Source organism: Symphodus melops (assembly GCF_947650265.1).
Source record: "Symphodus melops genome assembly, chromosome: 11".
NCBI lineage: Eukaryota > Metazoa > Chordata > Actinopteri > Labriformes > Labridae > Symphodus > Symphodus melops.
In genome coordinates this window covers 1,359,795-1,380,240 of record NC_136701.1, presented here as the reverse complement: position 1 = coordinate 1,380,240, position 20,446 = coordinate 1,359,795, and the positions used below count along the sequence as shown (strand labels likewise).

At 44.7% G+C, this 20,446-nt stretch overlaps 2 protein-coding genes across 2 annotated transcripts in view; one reads left to right on the top strand and one right to left on the bottom strand.

Annotated features, from left to right (window-relative positions):
* micu2 (mitochondrial calcium uptake 2) overlaps positions 1–20,446 on the top strand; it is a 98,596-nt gene that overhangs the window by 18,285 nt on the left and 59,865 nt on the right. The window lies entirely within an intron of this gene.
* Positions 17,579–19,151, bottom strand: bhlha9 (basic helix-loop-helix family, member a9). Its single transcript, XM_079355535.1, has one exon. It carries the CDS (start codon positions 18,563–18,565, stop codon positions 17,678–17,680), a length of 888 nt encoding a protein of 295 aa, XP_079211661.1. The 5' UTR covers positions 18,566–19,151; the 3' UTR covers positions 17,579–17,677.

Here is a 20,446-nt window from a genome sequence, read left to right as displayed (position 1 = left end):
GGTTGTCCCAGCTATAAAACCTAAAGGGGGACGGGGTCTTTGCTGTCCGAGCCCCCAGACCTGGGAGCAGCCTACCAGAGGAGATCAGACACTCTGCAGAAGAGGACGCTAACAGCCTTTGGCTATTCATAAAAAGGTGTATTTGCACCAAAGTTTAGAACAATCTGTTGTAAAGTGTTTTTAGAGCGTGAAGCTGTGAAATCACAGCAGGAACAGAACGTCTCCGAGTGCTTCAGTTTGTGATGCAGCAGATCTGACCATCTTTCACTCTCCTGTCATTAGATCAGGTAACACCGATCACAGACACTTAGCGCTGTGACTCGTTCTGACGTGACAGAAAGTCGTGTGGTCGTGTGCTGCTGTTGTGACGTTCAGCGTGAGCCTCCACACTCCAACTAATTTATGTCGCTCGACCTCTTGTGATAAGACGCTGCTGTCAGGCTGAGTGCAATCAGAGACGCTTTCTTAAAATGTTCTCGATACACCCGTGGACGGGGGGGGGGGGCGGGTACTGATGCGATTAAAAGGACTCCACACCATGACACCACATCTCTCCTCATCCTCACCTGCACAGCCCTCCATACCCTGGGTCCCCCCCCCCTCCAGATCTATCGGTCCTGGAGGGGGGGGGACAGGTCGTCACTCCCACCCTCTGGAACTTCCCTTCACAAACCACCTGAGACCCCTGTCCTCCCCCTCCCCCCTCACTTTCCTCGTGTTTTGTGTTTATTGGTTGTTTTTATCAGAGCGTCTTTGAGCGAGGAGTAAAGCGCTTTATAAAACTAACATTTATTATTATTATTATTATTATTACCACAGAATGAAGAGGCATTAATAAGGACGGTGGTCACAGACGGGGGAGTCTTTCAGAGACCTGAGCGTCTGATGTCACGTCGGTCTGAACGGTGCACACGAGCTAATCTGAGATCAATCAAAGGAAGTGAAGCTTGACATGATGATAACTGAACACTAGTGTGTGCACACCAAGGTGCACTGATTCATTTATGCTGCATCACTTGTGCACAAAGCTTCCTGTTGGTTTGGTTAAGAGTCGTGTCCTTGAAGGCATCCTCTGCATTCACAGACGACAACAACAAACTGCAGCCATTTATTTTAATCATATAAAATGACCCAAATATCCCTGAGTATGATTCTGCAAACAGAGGGGAGGTCAGGTGAACATTTTGAGAATGGATTTGATTTACTTTGAAAGATTAAAAAAAAAAAAAAAAAAAGGCATAAAAAGCAGAGTGACGGCTCCCTGAGGCTGCCGTGTCCATCATACTGAGAAAATACAAAATGGAAAAAGGAGGATTGTGCTATTTTTAGTGCGTAAGGTCAATTTAACTCAGCAGGGAATTTCATCAGAGGGGAAACATGTAGCATAGATTAGCATGTGTTGTTTTCATTTGCTTCCTTATTGAAGCCAATTCTCTGACTGACTGATTGGTACTTTTCCCTTGTTGTCGTGGAGATTTTCAGGGGAGCAGCTTTTAGGGAGCTTGATATTTAAATGTAGACGTGTGTGGTTCGTGCAACACGCACGCTGTGCATTGGAGCGTGAGCAGCCGTCGTCCCTTCCTGCCGCAGTGACAAGTGTGTCTGACTTCCTGCAGGTTTTTCCCTCTGCATACCAAGCAGCAGTAACGGCGCTCCGGGGTCCTTCTGGTGTAACGACGGGGCCTTCGGGTGCTCCATTCATCTTTTGAAGGATCCTCGCGCCCGCTCTTCTTGTGCTCTGATGGGCCGTCGCAGTCGGAGCTGAGCGAGCCGGCTGATGGAGGCCAGCTTCCCCCCTCTGGCAGCTGCTCACACTCGCTGCTGTCGTGGCTGGAAGGCTGACAGTGACTCCCTTTTGTCCCCCGTGGGTGCTGTCTGTGCCGCTCCGGATAACATCCTGGAAAGGAGGACGGCTCCTCGGGGGTCCGTCTTTTAAGTATGGACACTTACTCTGCAGACAGCCCCTTCACTGCACTGTGGGGAGGGAAGAGCCCGGGCCCTTTTAGAATGAACATTTCTAATCATTTATTTAACGGCTAATTGTCGTCCAAGAGAGAGAAGACGGGGAGTCGACACACATTTATTTCAGTTTCAGCTCAGACTGACTTATGAAGGAAAGAACGGAGGCTTCTGCTCGTGCAGCTGAGGAGGCCGTGCAGTTTATATGAAACCTGATCAACCAAAGGAAAGTGTAATATATTCCACTGTGGGACTAAAACCTGATGCATGCTTCTCTCTCCAGGAATTAGTGGCCACGTAAACGTCTTTGTAATCCCGACTGGAGCCGTCATGCAGATTTTTATATTTTCTGATTTGTTCCCGCCAACATGTCTTCAAACGTTTGAACGGAAAGCATTTCAACCAATCACAGCAAACCGTCCGCGGACCCTCCTCGCGCCGACCGCGATTACGTAATATCGCCGCGCCGACCGCAAGAAGCGTGAATCAGGTTTGACAGAAGAAGATCATCGTCTGATAAAACTGTTAATTGTCTTTCCCTGATTAATCAACAAGTTGTAACAAGACGTGAGATGTGTACTTTAGTCCTCAGGCTCATCGTCAGGATAAAGATATAAGGCACCATGAACATGTAGCCACAGTTAGCTTTAAGCCTGGTCCAGGTCACGCTTTGTCTGAATCTGTTAAATTAGACTTTATGGTTTTTATTTTGAAGGAAAGAGAATGTGTTTATCCAGAACATTTAGTTGGAAAGAAAAACAAAGAAGCATCAACGGTTTAGCTTAAAACGATCAGTACCGCCTTGAATCTGTCGGCCCAGTTTCCCCTTGATTTACCACGTGACCTGGAAGACGCCACTGACTGCAGTCAGACTGCACTCACGGTGCGTTCAGGGTCAGTGCTCGTCTGTATGCTGTTTATATGTAAATCGCGCTCTCATTGGCCCCTCCCCTCCTCGCCATAAAGGGTGACGGAGATCTGAAGCCGACAAACCAACTCGCAACATAAAAAAATGTGTCATAGTGAAATTTAATTGGGATTGTTTAAAAAAAAAAAAAAAACAGACATGGAGAAATCATCTGATGCATTTTTTTCTTTCTTCTTCATTAAAACCTGATTTCCTGTTTCAGTGCCAAAACATCTCTGTAGCATAGAAATGCTTCGTCGTTCTTTCTGTGAGTTCAACAACAAGTGTTCGGATTGATTTCCGCCTCACAGACGGCGTCTCTCTGTAATGATGTGGCTCTCGTATTTTAATCGTTTCTCCTCCCACGCCACACATCCAGAAACTGGAATCACTTCTTTAACCCATTTAGCATTTTGAGCCTCGTCCTAATTCCACTTTGTTCGACGCTGATCACTTCAGTGCTTGGAAAGAAAGCCCTTCTTGTCTTCTCTTTGAGTCTCTTCACAGCAGCTCCCTCCGGTTTGATCTCCCTTCTCATCAGACTAATCGCTCGTTAATAACGGCGTGCGTACTTGATACCTGACGCTTCATTTATTAGAGCGACTTCACAGAGCAGCTTTGTTCTGCTGCAGCCCAGAAATGAAAACTGTGTTGGAAACTCTTTTGACTGGTGGATCCTGGATTCACCTGAAGCTCGCAGGTCAGGACGTCAAACGCTGAACGCTCAGATCAGAACAGTTCTGTGTGTAGGCTCGTCATAAAGACGTGTTTTTATAATGTCACACCAACGTAGCTGAGTGGTTAATTTCTGGGTTGCATTTGCACGGGGGCGATTTTAGGGGCTCGAGGTGAAAACTCATCGGGGGCATCTAAAACTAGTGTTTCTAATTATTTCCCAGACAGATAACGCCTCTTCATTTTTCCTTCATTGATACATTCTGGTTTTCACAGGACAAACGCTGCAACACTCAGCAGGACAGGGAGATTGAATGATGGGGCCCCATTAGGGAGGTTTCCGACTGTCGTTGCAAAATTTGCACATTTTCAGGCAATGCTTTGCTTTAAAGCTGTTGGAGTTGGGGGGGGGGGGGGGGGGACAAGCAGGGTCTCTGCATGAGTGTAGTCCTCCTGGTTTTGAATCTGACCCTTGACCCCTTGCTTGGCCTCTCTCTCTCTCTCCTGTTTCTGACTTTGTTGTCCTAGCTCTCAATACAGTAAAAAAAATAGTGTTTAACCCCTTGACGCCTGAATTTGTTTGTATTGAAACATTTTTTTTTTACGTTTCTGCTTTCAAGTAGATGCTAAATTAAATTAATGTTTATTTGAAAATATCACATAAATGGATATTACATAAAAATAGCACATCATCCCTTCAAAACAGAAGAATCGTCTGCTCATCCACACGCCGGTTTACCTTGAAGTTAGCTTTCATCCCTTGACAGCAGCCCAGCAGCACTTTCCCCACCATGACCTCCACGATATCTGACATCTTTCTGGGCCTCAGTCCAACTCTCATCCTGCTTATAGATCAAAATGTTCACCAACTCCTCTAATGTCTTGTTTGCACTTCTCTAATTTGACAGGCTTTTCGATACGTGCAGCCGACTCTCTGTTGACGTTTTCTCACTCTCCCGTGTCGCCCGTTCGTTAGCTTGCGCTCCTTTCAGATATTAATCAAAGCGTGTCACTGTGCTGACGTGAGTTAATGTGCTGTTTTAAAGCAGATGAAGCTTGCAGGGTCTGATAACACAGTAAATTACCCTCGTGCTAATGAGCCAGATATGCATTATACTGTCATGAACAATCTATTATCTGGAGCGCTTTCAGCACCCTCATTAGTGTGCTGTGCTTTGTGTAGCATTATTCAGACTGAACATGCAACCAGAAATCTGATCTCAGAGGTGGAACAGAAACTTTTTTTTTTTTTTCACATACTCACTTTATTTGGATTTCAATTCAAACCACAAACTCATTTAGACGACGTTTGTGTTTAAAGTCCAGGTTTAAACTTTTAACACATCTTTTCCAAAACTACTAAATGAAAAGGGAAACTGCATCCACCTGAAGATCTGTTGAATCGAGCTAACTAACAAGCTAACTAACAAGCTAACTAGCTAACGCCACGGCTGATTCGCTCATGTATTATCACCTTATTATCCATTATTGGTCTAAATTCTGCTGGGTTTTTTTTGAGGATGTTCTTCGAGGTAGGAAATGTGTTAGCTAGTGTAAATAAGATGATCAACTTTAATTAGAAATTTAAATCAAAGTTTTCAGAATGATGCTTTTCTTCGAGCGTCTCTTCAAAATAAAAGCTTTCGAGCGATCCTGTTGACCGCAGAGGGCGGCGACTCGTCTCACGAAAAAAACAATTTGACATTTCGACAGAAGTGTGCGAGCGCAGCACATTAGTTCTGCAGCGTGTTCTCTTTTTAAAAGCAATTACAGAACAGCAGAGGTGAACATGTTTTTTTTTTTCTGTTTGAAATGTTAAATATAGAACGGATAAGTTTGTGAAGCCCGACTGTTCACAGACATGAGACGACTCAAAAACGCTGATTTCTAAAATGAAAATAGAAGAATGAAACGTTTCATGTGACTTTCTCTCCGCAGACACTTTAAGTCATCAGAGCGGGAAACAAAGGAGTATTTAATGACTTTATTAACGTCTCTGCTTCATTTACATGTCACCAAAGCACACAAGCTTCCTTCATTCATTTCAACACGTCACGGAAGGAAAAGTACCCGACGATTGAATTCAGACTGTGACGTCGTTCTGATGCCAGGCGGTGAGTTTTGGTGGTCTCGTCTCTTCCTTATTTCAGATGTTTTAACTTGATCAATAATTCTGCTGTGAGCGCCATCAGACAGCATCGATGACTCGCTCAACTCATTTGTGGTTTCCAATCTGACTCGCTTACATGAAGAATGATTTTTCCATTGAGCAGTTTGCTCTGCGTGTTTTATTCGTCACGTTTGTGAATCGTGCTTTGTAGAAGCAGGTCTTGTGCTTTTGGGCCGGTTTCAAACGTCTTCTGTGTTTGTTTATATTTTTAAAGTCATCGATGTCCTCACACGTCACACGTCAGAGCGTAGAGAAGAAGTGGATGACAGCAGACGGTCTGCGATGCGCCGTTTCCACCGAGCGGTCCAGTTCAGGAACTTTAATGGAAAGTGTCACACTGAACCAACGAAACCCAAACGCACACGTCTGCTGTGTTCATTGATGATCAACACGTCTCCTCGTCTCTCTGAGGAGGACTCGTTGTTAGCTTGGTGCCTGTTTTAACGTCACGTTTATGAAGTGATGGAAAACACAAACGCTAGTCTGTGTGGTGTTTTATTTTGAAATTGAGCAGTGGGTTTCCAAGTCACTTCCTGTGACAAAAAGGCCAAGTCAGAAAATGGAACAACTAAAACATGTTTCAGTTTTTTAAGGAATCATGTTTTCCTTATGAAATGTTCCAGATGTTTAAAAATCACTTTTTTTTTTTTTTTTTTTTTAAGATTTATTTTTGGCCTTCATCAAAGATGGCCTCCATTATTCTGCTGTTTACTTTGTGTTTGAATGGACATCAGACTGTTAGGTTTATTGATCGCCTTACAGTCCGATCCAGATGTTGAACAGATGAGTGGAGCTCTGCGAGAGTCCAGTCAGACCTGGACGTTTTGATGTTTGGGCTCCATCTTCCTTAACCACAAAGTAAATATAGACCCACCTGAACAAAAACCCATCCGTCTTCTTCTGACAGTCCAAGTTCAATTTTTCACCCCTATCATATTTTCTGCTGCAGTAAATTGCTTTTTTCTTGATTTTTTTTTTTTTTCTTTCTCGGGCTCAGAGAGAGAGAGAATTGATTAAATTGTGAGTCTTGGTGGCGTTGAAGGTGAGTGTGTGTGTGTGTGTGTGTGGGGGGGGGGGGGGGGGGGGGGGGGTGCTGGGTGAATGTTGATCTGTGTTATTCTTCTGACACCTGAACCCTAGGACTTTTATTTTAATGAGCTCATGTCGCTATGAGACATGAGCTCAGGTGATCTCTGAGTGTTGAACATTGAAGCACTGACTGTTTGTATTCACCTGTTTGCACTCGGATCGAACTCTCTCCCTAATCCTCCTTACAGCCTCGAGTCAAGTTTTTCAGAGCTCTTGCAAATATTAGGTTCATAAACAACTTATTAAGCTAACGTTTAGCTAGCTTGTCAAATCCGCTGATTAGATCGATGAAGCATAATGGTCGTAACGTCAAAAATCAACCGACCGTTAGCTGTTAGCTTGTGGTTAACACAAGCTGAAGAGATGTTGACGTTTTGTTAGACGAGATAAACTACGTTAGCTAAGACCCCACTTGTGAATTTAAAAGTTTTTACGCAAACTTTAAAATGGCGGTTGCTAACAAGTGGCTAAATAAGACAGCAGTGGTTGTCATGGAAACATTAAATGTCATCACGCTGGGAACTCTCTCCCTAATCCTCCTTACAGCCTCTAGTCATGTTTTTCAGTGCTCTTGTAAATATAAGTTAATGAACAACTTATTAAGCTAACGTTTAGCTAGCTTGTCAAAACCGCTTATTAGCTTGTAGCCTAGCGTTAGCTTTTTACTTCTCTCGACTGAAATAACTCTTTAAACTTCATATAAATGATGTTCATCTGTAAAGATTATCCAGCTGAACTAAACAGCTACACATCAGAAATGTGTGTTTGACACAGAGATTATTTTCTGCAATGATTCAAAATACAATGAAAAAATCTCACAGGAGAATTCTAGTTCAAGCCAAACCTCTCCAAACCCTTCCTGACATTTCCCCACCACTCTCCACCGTCGCACAGGTTTAATAAACCAATATCCGTGGACAGAATCAATCCATTAGAGGTGGTGTGGAAGGGGAGGAGAGAATTAAATAATTAAGGCAGCTGCTGAAACGAGCCGGTCCAATCACTTAACAAGGTGTCGTTTTATATTCCTCAGACGCCGCTGCAACGCCACGCTACAGATAACCTTTTTAAAAGACCAATTTACTTTTCACAATTATTTAGACCCACTCTATTAACTACATGACAAACTTTAAGTGATTGAGTATCTGTACTCTCCCTGACTTGTTAAGCCTCGCAGCATGCCAATGAATCCACCTTAAACGTGGAGAAAATGTCACTTCAGCAATAAATCACCAAACTTGGAAAAGTAAATGTAAAATATTCTTTAGCTTTATTTTCTTTATTATTCTATAAATACGTTAAAATGTGACACAGGAAGTAAACAAACGGATCACAGGGACGTCTGACAGGAAATGATTTCATTACAGTTACATGAATGTGTATTGAATACGCCAGCGACTGACGGCAACATCAGAATCAGTTCAGTGTATTCTGTGTTTATTGGCCTTTCAGTTAGAGAGCAATGCATTGTGGGAAAGGTGCACATGGATTTATCACTTTTCATGGATGTTTTAGGTACAAAGGTGCTGCTCTTTGAGGAAGTACAAAATGAATAAACTAAAATATTTCTATCAGCGAGTTCACAACACAAATGTTTCATCGTGATTGGAGCTAAACGTTTATCTTATGACGACCCTCGACTGTGACGGCGCTCTTCCTGCTGATGTCAGAGTGCGGCGCCTGCCCCCTCTGTGCAGGTGGGGGTTTGGTGCCTTGCTCAAGGGCACCTTGGCAGTGCTTGAGAAGTGGTCTGGCACCTCTCCCAGCTACAAGACCAACTTTCCATATTTTGGTCCTCATCGGGACTTGAACCGGTGACCCTTCGGTTCCCAACCCTACGGACTGAGTTGCTGCAACATTCACACCGTGACAGTCGAAGCTGCTAATTCACACGCCGCTCGAGCAACTTGCCCGGGGACACATCAGACATGTAGCTGCAGGAGCTGGGAATCGAACCCCATTCCAGTTCAGTAACAAACGACTCTACCAACCGAGCTGCAGCCGGCGCCACACTTCGCTTCACACACACACCGACAGTACTCCACACTTCAGTGCATTTATTGATGTTTCTTCACCAGTTTATGAGTAAATGTACAAACATCAGTTTTAGTGAAACAACTTGTGCCAGAAGGAGCCGAGCGTTTAAAATCAATAAAGAAGATTCAGAGAGAAACGATGAAGGAAAACAGAAAACAGCATTTTCTGTTCAGCTGTGACTCCATGAGCCATCTCTGAAAGGTCTTTACTCTCTTTGCTCTTTCATCAGTAGATGAGAGACTAGCAGGGGCAGCTTTTAATGTTGGTGATTATGATGTAAACTCGTGCATATCTAGAGTTTAGCCCAGTAATGATCCTACAACACATATTAAACAACAGCACAGACGCTCAGTCAGCAGCTTCTCTGGACGAACGAACGGAGCTCAGGCCAGCCGGGGCCGTCGGACAAATCAGAGACTAATGAACAGAGCATGGGCAGACAACAGCATGATACCAACAGAAGACAACAACAACAACAACAACAACAACAACACCCCTGGGCAGACGGTTAATGATTCACAGCACAGAGTCCTACAGCCTTTTAAACGGCTTCTGATCCTGCAAAAACTCAAATCTCACTGAGTGTGTTTGTCGTAATGAATATTACAGAATCAAGAAACGGTTCAACAATAAGTTAAAACAAAACAACAATTACAGTGTGCACATTGATTTTCAGATAACGTGCAGAGTCGTGACGACAGAAACACATCAGGCTCGGTCCGATGGTCTCGAAGATCGAGCTGAAGGCGTCAAACCAAATGAGGTCGTCCATTTTCACGTCAAACAGGATGTTGATCTGGACTTTTCAGGTGTATGTGATGTATAATGTGTAACTACATATTTACACTTCATACGAGACGTATACACTTGCTAAGATTTGGGTTTCTGTTTCCAGCCAAAACTTGGATTTTTTTTTTTTTTTTTGCAAACATAAGAAAAGAGCAAATGGGAGATTTTTGAGGAAGAGCAGACGGTTGCGTTGCCTAATTGGCCAATCAGAACTTTTTAACCCTATAAAGCCTGACATGTTAAATAAATAGCCAGAAAATTCAAATTATTTTTCATAAAAAAAAATTTTTGGAGGCTTTTCATGAAATCCTAATTTATTTATTTTTGCCACATGGTTTTATTGTTTTTGTCTTAAATTCGACACAACAGGCGTTTTTGACAAAGATTTCAGAGGAAATGTTATAAAGAAATTACCCCAAAATGTACTTTATCATGCATTAATTAAAACATAAAAATAATATGTTGGTATTGTGGTAGGCTTAAATTACATTAAAAAATTTTTTTTTACATGACTGTTCAGGGACAAAGCACCTTATATACCTGCAGTATAACATTTGAGCCACATATTTTTAACACCATTTCACTATAATATACAGAATAATGTATTAAGTAATGTTGCATTGTTTGAATACAGAAGATACTCATTTTAAAGAATGAATAACAATATAAATATTATTCTTGAAAATTAGCAGAGATTTTCCTGCTTAAAGTGTGTGGATGAGTTCACTGCCTGCAGTACCATAATGATCCACTAGGGAGCCGATAACATGTATCAGATCATACACAACAGGTTTTTAAGGAGAGTTTGGATCATGTTTATAAACTATGATCCAAAAGGTTTTTAGTGTAAACATTGTCGTGGAATAAAAACTAGGGGTGGGACTAGATTAAAACATTTTAACTAATTAATCGAAATTAATTGCATTTTAAGTGCGTCACAATATTTGCCCTAAAAAGCAACACTTCTCAATCTAAATGGATTTTGGTGGATGAATGAATACAATGCATGCAGTGTTACTTGCTTCTCAGTTTCATAAAGCTGTTGGATCTTGTTTGAAATAGTTTTTCTGCACAGCAGCTGGAAAGTTGGATCACACGTTGCTATCTGTAGCACATTTTCTAACCCCTTATCTTCTACCACTAATAGTGGTCTACAGTCCAGAGCAATCAATTTAGAGAGTGAATGAAGTTTATCAGACGTTGAATTACTAATTTTGGTCCTGAAGACAGTCATTAGGTCGAGTTTAGGCTGCAAACACTTCTTGTTTGTACTTGTGGGGAAGCTAGCACGAAGCTAGCACGAAGCTAGCGATAAGTTAGCCCGAAGCTAGCAATAAGCTAACTGTGATTAAATGTTATTTTCTTGTAGTTAATTAATTGTAATGATCGCGCCCACCCCTGATAAAAACTAAATAGAGAAACATTGTGCAACATGCAGCCGATAGAAACGCATCTTCACAGACGGAATAAACAAAGAAGCCGTCACTTCCAGCGGACGCCGACATGTTTGCTGCACACTTGGTGATTTCAATGGCTGGTTTTGTATTTCAGCACTTTATTGTTTTGCTCATGTCACTCACGTCTGCCGTGCGTTCAGCTTTGAGGGCCACCGTAGTGTTGTGTTTGGATAAGTGAATATCTCCCACACCAACCTCTTTCACTGAGCCCATTACTGCTGACAGTTCTGAGTAACGCGTCGCACAGGCAGCTTCTGCTGAGAGGCTTCCACACACACACACACACACACACAGATCTGAGGAGCTGCAGTCTGCAGGCAGACATTTTGAAAGACAGCACAGATGTTTTTCAGACTGTTAATTGGAGCAGTCTGTCCTCGGAGCCGAGTTTGAAGAGGAATCAGCGGACACGCTGAAGGCACAAACACGCGCGAGGAGGGAGAGGCTGACGATACCAAAAAGTTGTTTTCTCGACGTTTCAAAAATATCAAAACCAGCACTGAGTAAATGGAACGAACACAACACAAGGTGTGTGTGTGTGTGTGTGTGTGTGTGTGTGTGTGTGTGTGTGTGTGTGTGTGTGTGTGTGTGTGTGTGTGTGTGTGTGTGTGTGTGTGTGTGTGTGTGTGTGTGTGTGTGTGTGTGTGTGTGTGTGTGTGTTCATTGACAAACAGTAGACAGAATAATGAATATTTCCTCCAGTGTCCTGGCTCTTGGTTATTTCCTGCTGCAGATCAGAAGATTTGTTTCCATATCAAAGCAGATAAACAGCTTGTAGCAGCAAACGAAGTCGGGCTGCATACGATGAAAGCTGCTCACCACTCCAGGACTGTCTCTTAAGTCCATGAAGCCGAGGTCCGTCCCCCTCTGTCCCCCTCTGTCCCCCTCTCTCCTCTGATTAGCCCTGTGTGTCGGCGCTGCAGGTCAGCGGGTTGGTGAGCCGTCACCTCGGCGCTCTCTGACACAGTCTGATGAACAACTGCTGCAATTTGAACTCGTGTTTGAGGCTTTGCCGGTCAAAGGTCAACTTTTTTTTTTTTTTATATATGCTCTCTGACACAAACCTCAGCTGAAGAGGAAGTCATCCATCTGTCTGAGATTTATTTTTCTGTATCATGAAATCCTGCAGGATGTGTGAGAAACTGTCGCAGGTGGACTCGATGATGAACTTCTTGAGTGCTGAAGGCGATCTGAACACAAACCCAGAAAGAGCGCCACTTTTTATTCCACGTTTAGACAAATGTTTATAGATGAAAATCGTTTTTAACCCTTCAGACGGGAACGCCATGGTGGAGCGTTTTTAAGATTTCCACTCTGGAGGGTGGGGTTATTTTATTTTTATTTTTTAAAGCCCTGGAAACAGCATCCCTGTCTAAATAAAAAAGACAAATCTAATAAAATATTTTGTGGGATTCACCCGGGAGCGTTGTCGTGTAAAGCCAGCCTAAAGGTGAAGGTCACTGATGTCATCGCACCAGTCTCAGTAACCCGCCAAAAACATGTAACTGTCAAATTTATCACAAATGAAGAATATTTTCCAATTATCAGAGCCAATATGGTTGATTTGATTATAAATATTTAGTTAAAAATGATTTAAAATTAGATGTTCAGTAAGTTCATGTTAATTCATAATGTTTAAAATTGTAAAGTCATAATTTAGTCATTATGTTTTTGGTCATGACATCGCTGCGTATTTAAATGTAACGTAGGTAGATGGAGTCAAGTGTTGATGGAAGCTGCACAGTTTTTCGACCTTCTGTTATACTTTTATTTTACTTTGAAATTTTTTACAGTAAACTTTTTAAAACGAAGGAAAGTTGTCGTTTTTTTTCGCTCGCGTTGCAAATGCTGTGAGTTGACTCCAATAAGTCGTACAAAGGACAAAGAAAGAGACGGCGTGCCACTACACCAATGAAACTGAGACAGGAAGCTGCAGATAAATCACGACGAGTTTTTAAACGTCAACAGAAGTTTATGTAAGTTGTCTCATTGGGCTCAGAACAAACACGAGCAGCTGAGTCCAACACGTCTGTGTCGTTAACCGTCTGTCTGTGAATCCAAGTTTCTTAAATCCTGTTTCCACCCAGCGGTCCGGTACGGATCGGTTCAGTAAAACCTGATCCTGTTTGTGTTTCCACTGCAGACTGTGCCATGTGAGGTCAGCGGCGTGTTAGCTGGATAGCTGCATCAGCTACGTAATAGCGTGACAAAGAAAACAAAGACCAACATCCAGCAATTAATATGCATTCAACTCAAATATGACCATCGCTGCAGATTATTTATTAAGAGAGGAGAAATAACTTTACCGTATTTTCCTCTCCGGACGCTCGATGTCAGGACCGTGAACACACCTCTGACGTGTGGCTCTAAAAACTCATCCAGCTGTGTTTCAGACCAATAAACAATCCACTGTTTAAACACGGCGGGCGTGCCGCTGTCCTACGGGACCAATCAAAAGCCTGCAGGGTTTAGCTCCGCCTTTTAGGACAGTATACTTGGCGATATTTGGGGATCTTTCTCGGCTTCGGTCTGTGGAAATGCTTTAAAACGTGAGACGTACCGAGACGAACCGAACCGCTTGATGGAAACAGTTTTTGCTGAACTCCAGCAGAACGCTCAGACTACAGCGTTTGACTCATCGATGGATCCAGAAGAACAACAAATACATTTTTTATTTTTTTGTAAAGTTATGATGAAACTTTCTTCTTTTTTTTTTTTGAAATTCTTTTTTTATTGAATTCTTTCATGTCCAAACATGCCAAACTTTTCAATTAGCCATCTGCAATTGTACAACAAAGATACTCGTTTCCCCCAGAATAGTAACCCTGGGCTAACAGACAGCAGTACAAAAGTGTGCAAGGACTCATTAGGCATCTAAACTACCCATAACACAGGATTTTTCAATTATAGTAAAAAAAACCCCAAACAAACAAGAAAAAGAAACAAGAACACAGTAAACAAACCATGTGGGGGTAAACCTCAATGACACATAAATCCCTCTACAGAGGGGATGCAGATATTTATATGTAAGAAATGACAAAGGAAAAAACTAAACAAAAAAAACCTATCCACTTTAAACAAATGATGGACGTATTGGCGTGATATAATCCAACCATCTTTGTGATGAAACTTTCAAACTTTCATCACAAGACGCTGCAGCTTTATTTCACCTGCACAGAAATCATCAATGAGCTCCTTTGCATTGTTAACCCTTCATGTGCCGGCTGCATGTCATCAGACGACTGAGCACAGCTTCCATCATGTGTGATGTCATCAGAGTGTCGATGGACCTCAGATCCCTCCACTGAACCAAAGCTCCAACTCCTTTCATTTTGCCTCCATCTAGTGGTGAGAAGTGGAACTGCGCTCTGCTCTGTGACTCTCACACGCCAGTAAAACAAGTCGCATCACGTCTCCTTTATCAGCAGAGTGAGAGAGAAGTGATACCTGGATCTGTCACACCAACAACATCAGAAGTCAGCAGATTAAAAGTCAGGTCTAACTGACCCTCGGACCCCGACATGAACCTGGTAACAAACGGCTCCAAACGCTGAGAGGAGCCAGCGACGGGCGGCGAGGTCGTTTCTGCACGCCGGCCTGATCGTACCTGAAGAGAAGAAAGGTCAGCTGTCTGTCTGCGGTCAGTTCACTGAAGGAAACAGCAGCAGGAATGGATGTTTTAGAAGTGTCGTGGTGTTCTGGTTTCTCTCTGATCACTGAATATTTAACAAACTATAGACGGGTCAGAAGAAGCCGAGAAGATTTTGATTAGTTTTTTTGGGGGGGGGGATTGGTGGATTTGCTGTTTAGAAGAGCTGAAGGGAGACGTTGGGAGGACGGGGGCTACATGCGCCCCCCCCCCCCAGGCTCTTTGGAGTGGTCTCTGTAGTCTCGTGTGGCCTGAAGTTTCGGGGGGTTGGGGGGACTTCGGGGTCTTGATGTGCGTTTGATCCCTCTTGGTCCTCTGACTCTGAAAACCTTCTGGGTTTTTGGTTCTGTGAACAAAAGAATCAGAACTTTATTTGTGAGGGATTGGTGTGTGTGTGTGTGTGTGTGTGTGTGTGTGTGTGTGTGTGTGTTTCACAGCCAGAAATAAAGAGTACAAAAAGGCTAAATAAATAACTTTCTCCTCGTCTTCAGGACTTTCTTCCACCTCGTGGTGCACACATAGAACCTGGTCCCGGGGAATCCTGGTCCGACTCCCCCCCCCCCCCCCCCCCCCCCAGTCCCAGTGTTTGGAGCGAGCACATTGTTCACATGACGCAGCTGAATGTCAGATTTAAGTGTAATGTGTTTGTTTGTGCATGTCATGAACGAACCGTCTCATCATGTCCTCTGGCACCTTCACTTCCTTCACCTGATGATGTCACAGCTGCATTAAGTGTGTGTGTGTGTGTGTGTGTGTGTGTGTGTGTGTGTGTGTGTGACTCATCCTCGTATATCACTGGAACACGCCCCGGTGTCTTGGCATGGTTTCTCTCCTGCTTCGCTTGTTTTCCTCTCCGTCAGCTCGTCAGCTCGGCTCGAGGGGGGCGGAGCCGTCTGAAGACGAGACGCGTCGCTGACACGTCGGACAGGTGAGCTAAACACTCGGGTGAGTCACTGACCCGCGTGGACTCGACACACTCGGGATGTTTGTTTGTATTGACTCCATTAAAGACAGAGAGCACAAAGAGATGGTCCATTTAAAGGATGCATTCACAAAGTTCCCAAACTGAACAAATTCAATTCATTTTTTAAAGTCACACATTTTAAATCTGCTTTGAAAAAAACAGCCAGAAGTTTCTTTACGTGTTAAATTAATGTATTATTATTATTATTATTATGTATTATTAATTAATTAAATTAAATTAATTAATTTTCTTTTAGCTCCCTTTGTGTTTTTTATTATTCTTTATACTTTTTTTTGCATGTATTGGTAATACAATAATTGCTTCTCATATTTTATTTTTTAAATACTCGTTATTTTTTCTGTAAATGTTCTTAAATGGCAATAAAATCCGATTCTGATCGTCACATTTTCAGACCTGTGATCTGAGTATCTTGTTGTTTTTCTCTTCAGTCTGGAGTCTTGTGAGGACTCGGCTCAGAAGGTGAACTGTGTCTGTCTTTGTGCCAAACAGGGAGGAGAGAGAGACATGCCGTCAGCGGGCTGCGCTCGTCTCTCTCTGGTGACTCAAACTTCTCCGTGATTCACGTCTGAACAGAAGCTGGATGAAGAAGCTCCCTCCTCCTCCTCCTCTGTGTCCCCTCTCCTTCCTGTCTGCTAATTGTTGCTGTACCACACTCTTCAGTTCCTCTCCTTGGGCCTTGAGTGTCTCCAGGCCCCCTCGCTGGAAGACCTCCAGGATGTTCAAACCCCTTTCACACACCCTCCTCCTCCTCCTCCTCCTCCTCCTCTTCCTCCTGCAGCAGCTGCAGGTCCGTGCAGCCCGACAGGGGATTTCAGCGCTCTGATGACGGGGCGCTGTCTTCCTTCCTGAGCCCACATAAATCTGTCGTGTCCTCCATCCTATAGTCTGATATTAAAGCTGTTTTCCGTGACGCGCTGCTCTGCAGGGGAGGGAAAGTTGTTATTGACTGAGACAAGCTGGAGCAGCTCGCCAGGGGGAAACGGAGGTTTGATGTTCCTCTGACCGGTGGATCATTAAAAACACTGAACTGCAGCTTCAGAGTCACTAAATGATCATCGTCTTTATCTTCCCACGTTGCTTGAGGGTCGCTGTGGTAGAGTGGGTTGTCTCTCAACTGGGAGGTCGGGGGTTCGATCCCCAGCTTCTGCAGCCACATGCACAACGTGTCTTTGTGCAGGACGCCTCGGCCCACGCTGCTTCACGTAAACCGTGTGTACGTGTAGGTCTGAGCTGCTGCACAGCTACACGAGCGCCGCCGCTTGTTTTTTAGCGCCGCGTGTCGTCGCTGCTGTCAGCTTTTATTGTGCGGCGTGTAAACCGGCACTTTGACTCCTCTTGTTCCAGAAGAATGACAAGAATGGACTTGTGAGGACATTTTTCAACTGAGTGAAGGACCTCTGTCATCTCACGCCTCAGGCTATAATCAAACACACACACACGCACACACACACACACACACACACACACACACTTGGACGTGCATGCACACACTCAAGCATGTGCTGTTGTGCAACACTTGTGAAGCGATTACGCCTCGATGTGTTTGTTATGAAAGGAAGCGCCGGAGAGCAACGTCGTCATTTTAAACATTTAATTTTGAAGTTGAAAAAAAAAAAAAAAAAAAAAAACTTTGCACAGCTTTACAAAAACTACATTTTGAGGTTTTATGCAACAAACACAAACAATAAATACAACAACAAATATTTGTGACATTTCCTAAAGATGCACAGGACACAACAAACAGGTAAATATAAACAGTGTGAATACGAGCGTACGAAACGCTGCAGAAATGTGACAACAAAGAATCTCTACACAACATCACACAGTCATGATCGTCACTGCAGACTTGATGTAATACTGAATTGACTGGACTTGTTTCTCCCTGAGATCATTAAACAGTCGTCCGGCGTGTCCCCCGGCGTGTCCCCCGGCGTGTCCCCCGGGCTCTCGGTCGTGCACGTCACAGTACGTCTGCACACAGCGGGACGTTGTGCTCCGCCTCCTGCAGGTAGCTCACCTGCCACGGCAGCCCGAGCGCTGGAGACGGCTCCACGAACGTGTCCATGTACCTCTGCGTGCAGGACGCCCACATCCCCGGCTGGTAGCCCAGACCGTCCCCTGCCTGCGGGTATCTGAGCGGGCTGGGCGCGTGGTCGTGGGGGCTGCTGCAGTGTCCGTGTGAGGCGTAAATCTGTCCCTCGGGGGGGTAGCAGGGGTAGTGAGGTGACGGGGGACACGAGGACGCGTTGTTGTCCACGTACAGGTGTGTGTCTGCAGGCAGGCGGTGCATGTGGCCGCCTTGTTGTGGCTGCATCTGGTGCGCGATGGAGGCGTGCCAGGGGACGTAGCTCTGCTGCTCCAGGCGAGGAAGCGTCCCGCCCCCGCCGCCCCCGCCGCTCTGCTGCAGCCTGGAAGCTCCCATCGCAGCCGGAGCAGCGGGCGACCTGCTGCACTCCCGGTGCGTGCACGGCTTGTTCGGGGGGTTCGAGCTCAGAAACACGGAGAGGGCAGAAATCCGGTTGATGGCTCGCTGCAGGGTGGCGATCTTGGAGAGACGCTTGCCGCTGAGGTCGTGGTTCAGAGCGATTCGCAGGGCGTTGAAGGCCTGGTTGTAGTCCAAGATGCGTTTTCGCTCGCGGACGTTCGCCGCCACTCGTCGTGCCTTGGAGCGCACGGGCCTGTTGCGTTTCTTGGTCTGGCCTTCCTCCGGGTCGCTCGGGCTGCTGGTGGAGCTCTCGCTGTCTCGGAAAGAAGCTTTCGTACTTCCATCGTCGTCTCCTTGGTCCAACAAGCCGAGGTCCAGCTCCTCCTCGGAGAACTCCGATCCTGCCACGCTGCTGCAGCTCATGGTGGAGACGGGGGGAGACGGCGAGATGGCTGCGGGGACTCTCTGTGAGCGTGCGACGCTCTTCGGCTTCGCTCGTCGATTCAGAAGGTTTTGAGTTCTGCAGAGTCGCTCTGCTGCCGTGTCCTCGTCTCGTTCTGCAGGGCTGTCGGCATAGCAGCACCGACAGCCAGATCTTCTCCTCCTCCGACAGGCTGCTCCGCTGCCTTGTGATCACTCGGAGCTGAAACGGGTCGGCCTGCTTTTTAAAGCTCCTGGAGTCACATGGTGCACTCACCTGTGAGGAATGATGCACTCTCTCTGCCTCTCCGGGTTTATGGGCGCCCTGCAGGCAGTGTCACCGCCTCCTCCTCCTCTGACTCTCCCTCACATCCCTCACAGGATCTAACAGGAGAGTTTCAACACTTCGTGTGTGTGTGTGTGTGTGTGTGTGTGTGTGTGTGTGTGTTAAACACACTCAAAACATACTCATTATTCAGGATAGTCATTAAACTCACACTTCCTTTGACACGTTTGCAGAGGATTCTTTTCCATCTCTCTAAACTCTTTTTATCAGCTTTGTGTTTTTTTTGTTTTTAGACTTTTTATCCAATCAGAGGATTCATAACAAAGTGCAGCTACAGACGGTGAATACTTCTCTGAACCCTTCGTCCACACGAAGCATTCTCCCCTCAATCCGTCCGAGCGTCATAAACAAAAAAACATAAAAGTGTCCTCAACACGCGGCCCTGTTTAGCCTAGCGGTTAGCTCCCCCCCCCGCGGAGGCGTTCGCCCTTGAAGCGAGTTTGACTCGATACGATGATGAAAAACATCGTGGAAGTTTGAGACGGGGGGAAGACGATGTCGTCTTCGTGGTTTCTTCGACCTGACGGAAGAACTTGAAGCTTCAAACGTACGAGTGCAAACGGGTCGTCGTGCTCGGTCTGCAGCCGAGCGGACAGGCGGGGAAATCATCACGCACGCTTCTCAAACGGGAACGTTTCAGATCAGCACAAATCATCTCATCATCTCTAATTATTCACAAGGATGAGAAAACAAAAAAAACACAGAGTGAAACTTCTGTATTAAAGTTTAAATCAGATTTTTTTTAAAGTTTATTTGATTGTTTTTGTTGCAGGAAGTCTTCTCTCAGTCTGATGTCTTGTTAATTTAACTGTTTCACATGAAGCAGCGACGCAGCTCCAGTTTCAGGCGTTAAAGGAGGATTTTAGAAATAATAATAATAAAGGTTGTTGCTGAATCCGTGTTACTTTCAGAGTCTTATAATCAGGTGAAAATCCTGACAGGAGCTTTAATCGTCTCCAACATGGATCCGTTCTCTCCGGTTTGAAACAGCTGACGGAGATGAATCACTTTATTTTCTTTAACTTTCACAGATCTGTTTAATCTGTTCGTCTCTCGTTCTTCACCATCATCACCTGAGACGTTTCCAGTCCATTCGTCACGGGGACATTTACGACAAATTGATATGAAAACAGTGTAATCTGTTCTCCACGTTTCCCCTTTTCTCAGCTGGTGGGAAGAGAGGAAACTTCTTATCTAGATCTGTCCTTGCAATTAGCTCTCTCTCTCTCTCTCGCTCGCTCGCTCACTGCTCAGGTTTAAGGGCCATGTAATTTAGAGGAGCTTCCCTGGAAGCGTGCTCATAAATCAGGCCGGGGCAGCACCTGAGGACAGGAGCAGAGCGAGGACGACACTTCAAAGGGAGGCGAAAAAAAACAAGGGCGAGTATTTCAACGAGTGGAAGCTCAAACGTCTGCTTGAGTCGGGACGTCCATCTTTACCCGCACGCCGTCAGTGAAGGTGTTTTTATTTCATCAGGCGTTTTTATTGATCACCCTTCAAAGTTACAACAGTAACAGTGTAAAAGTGTAAAAAAAAAA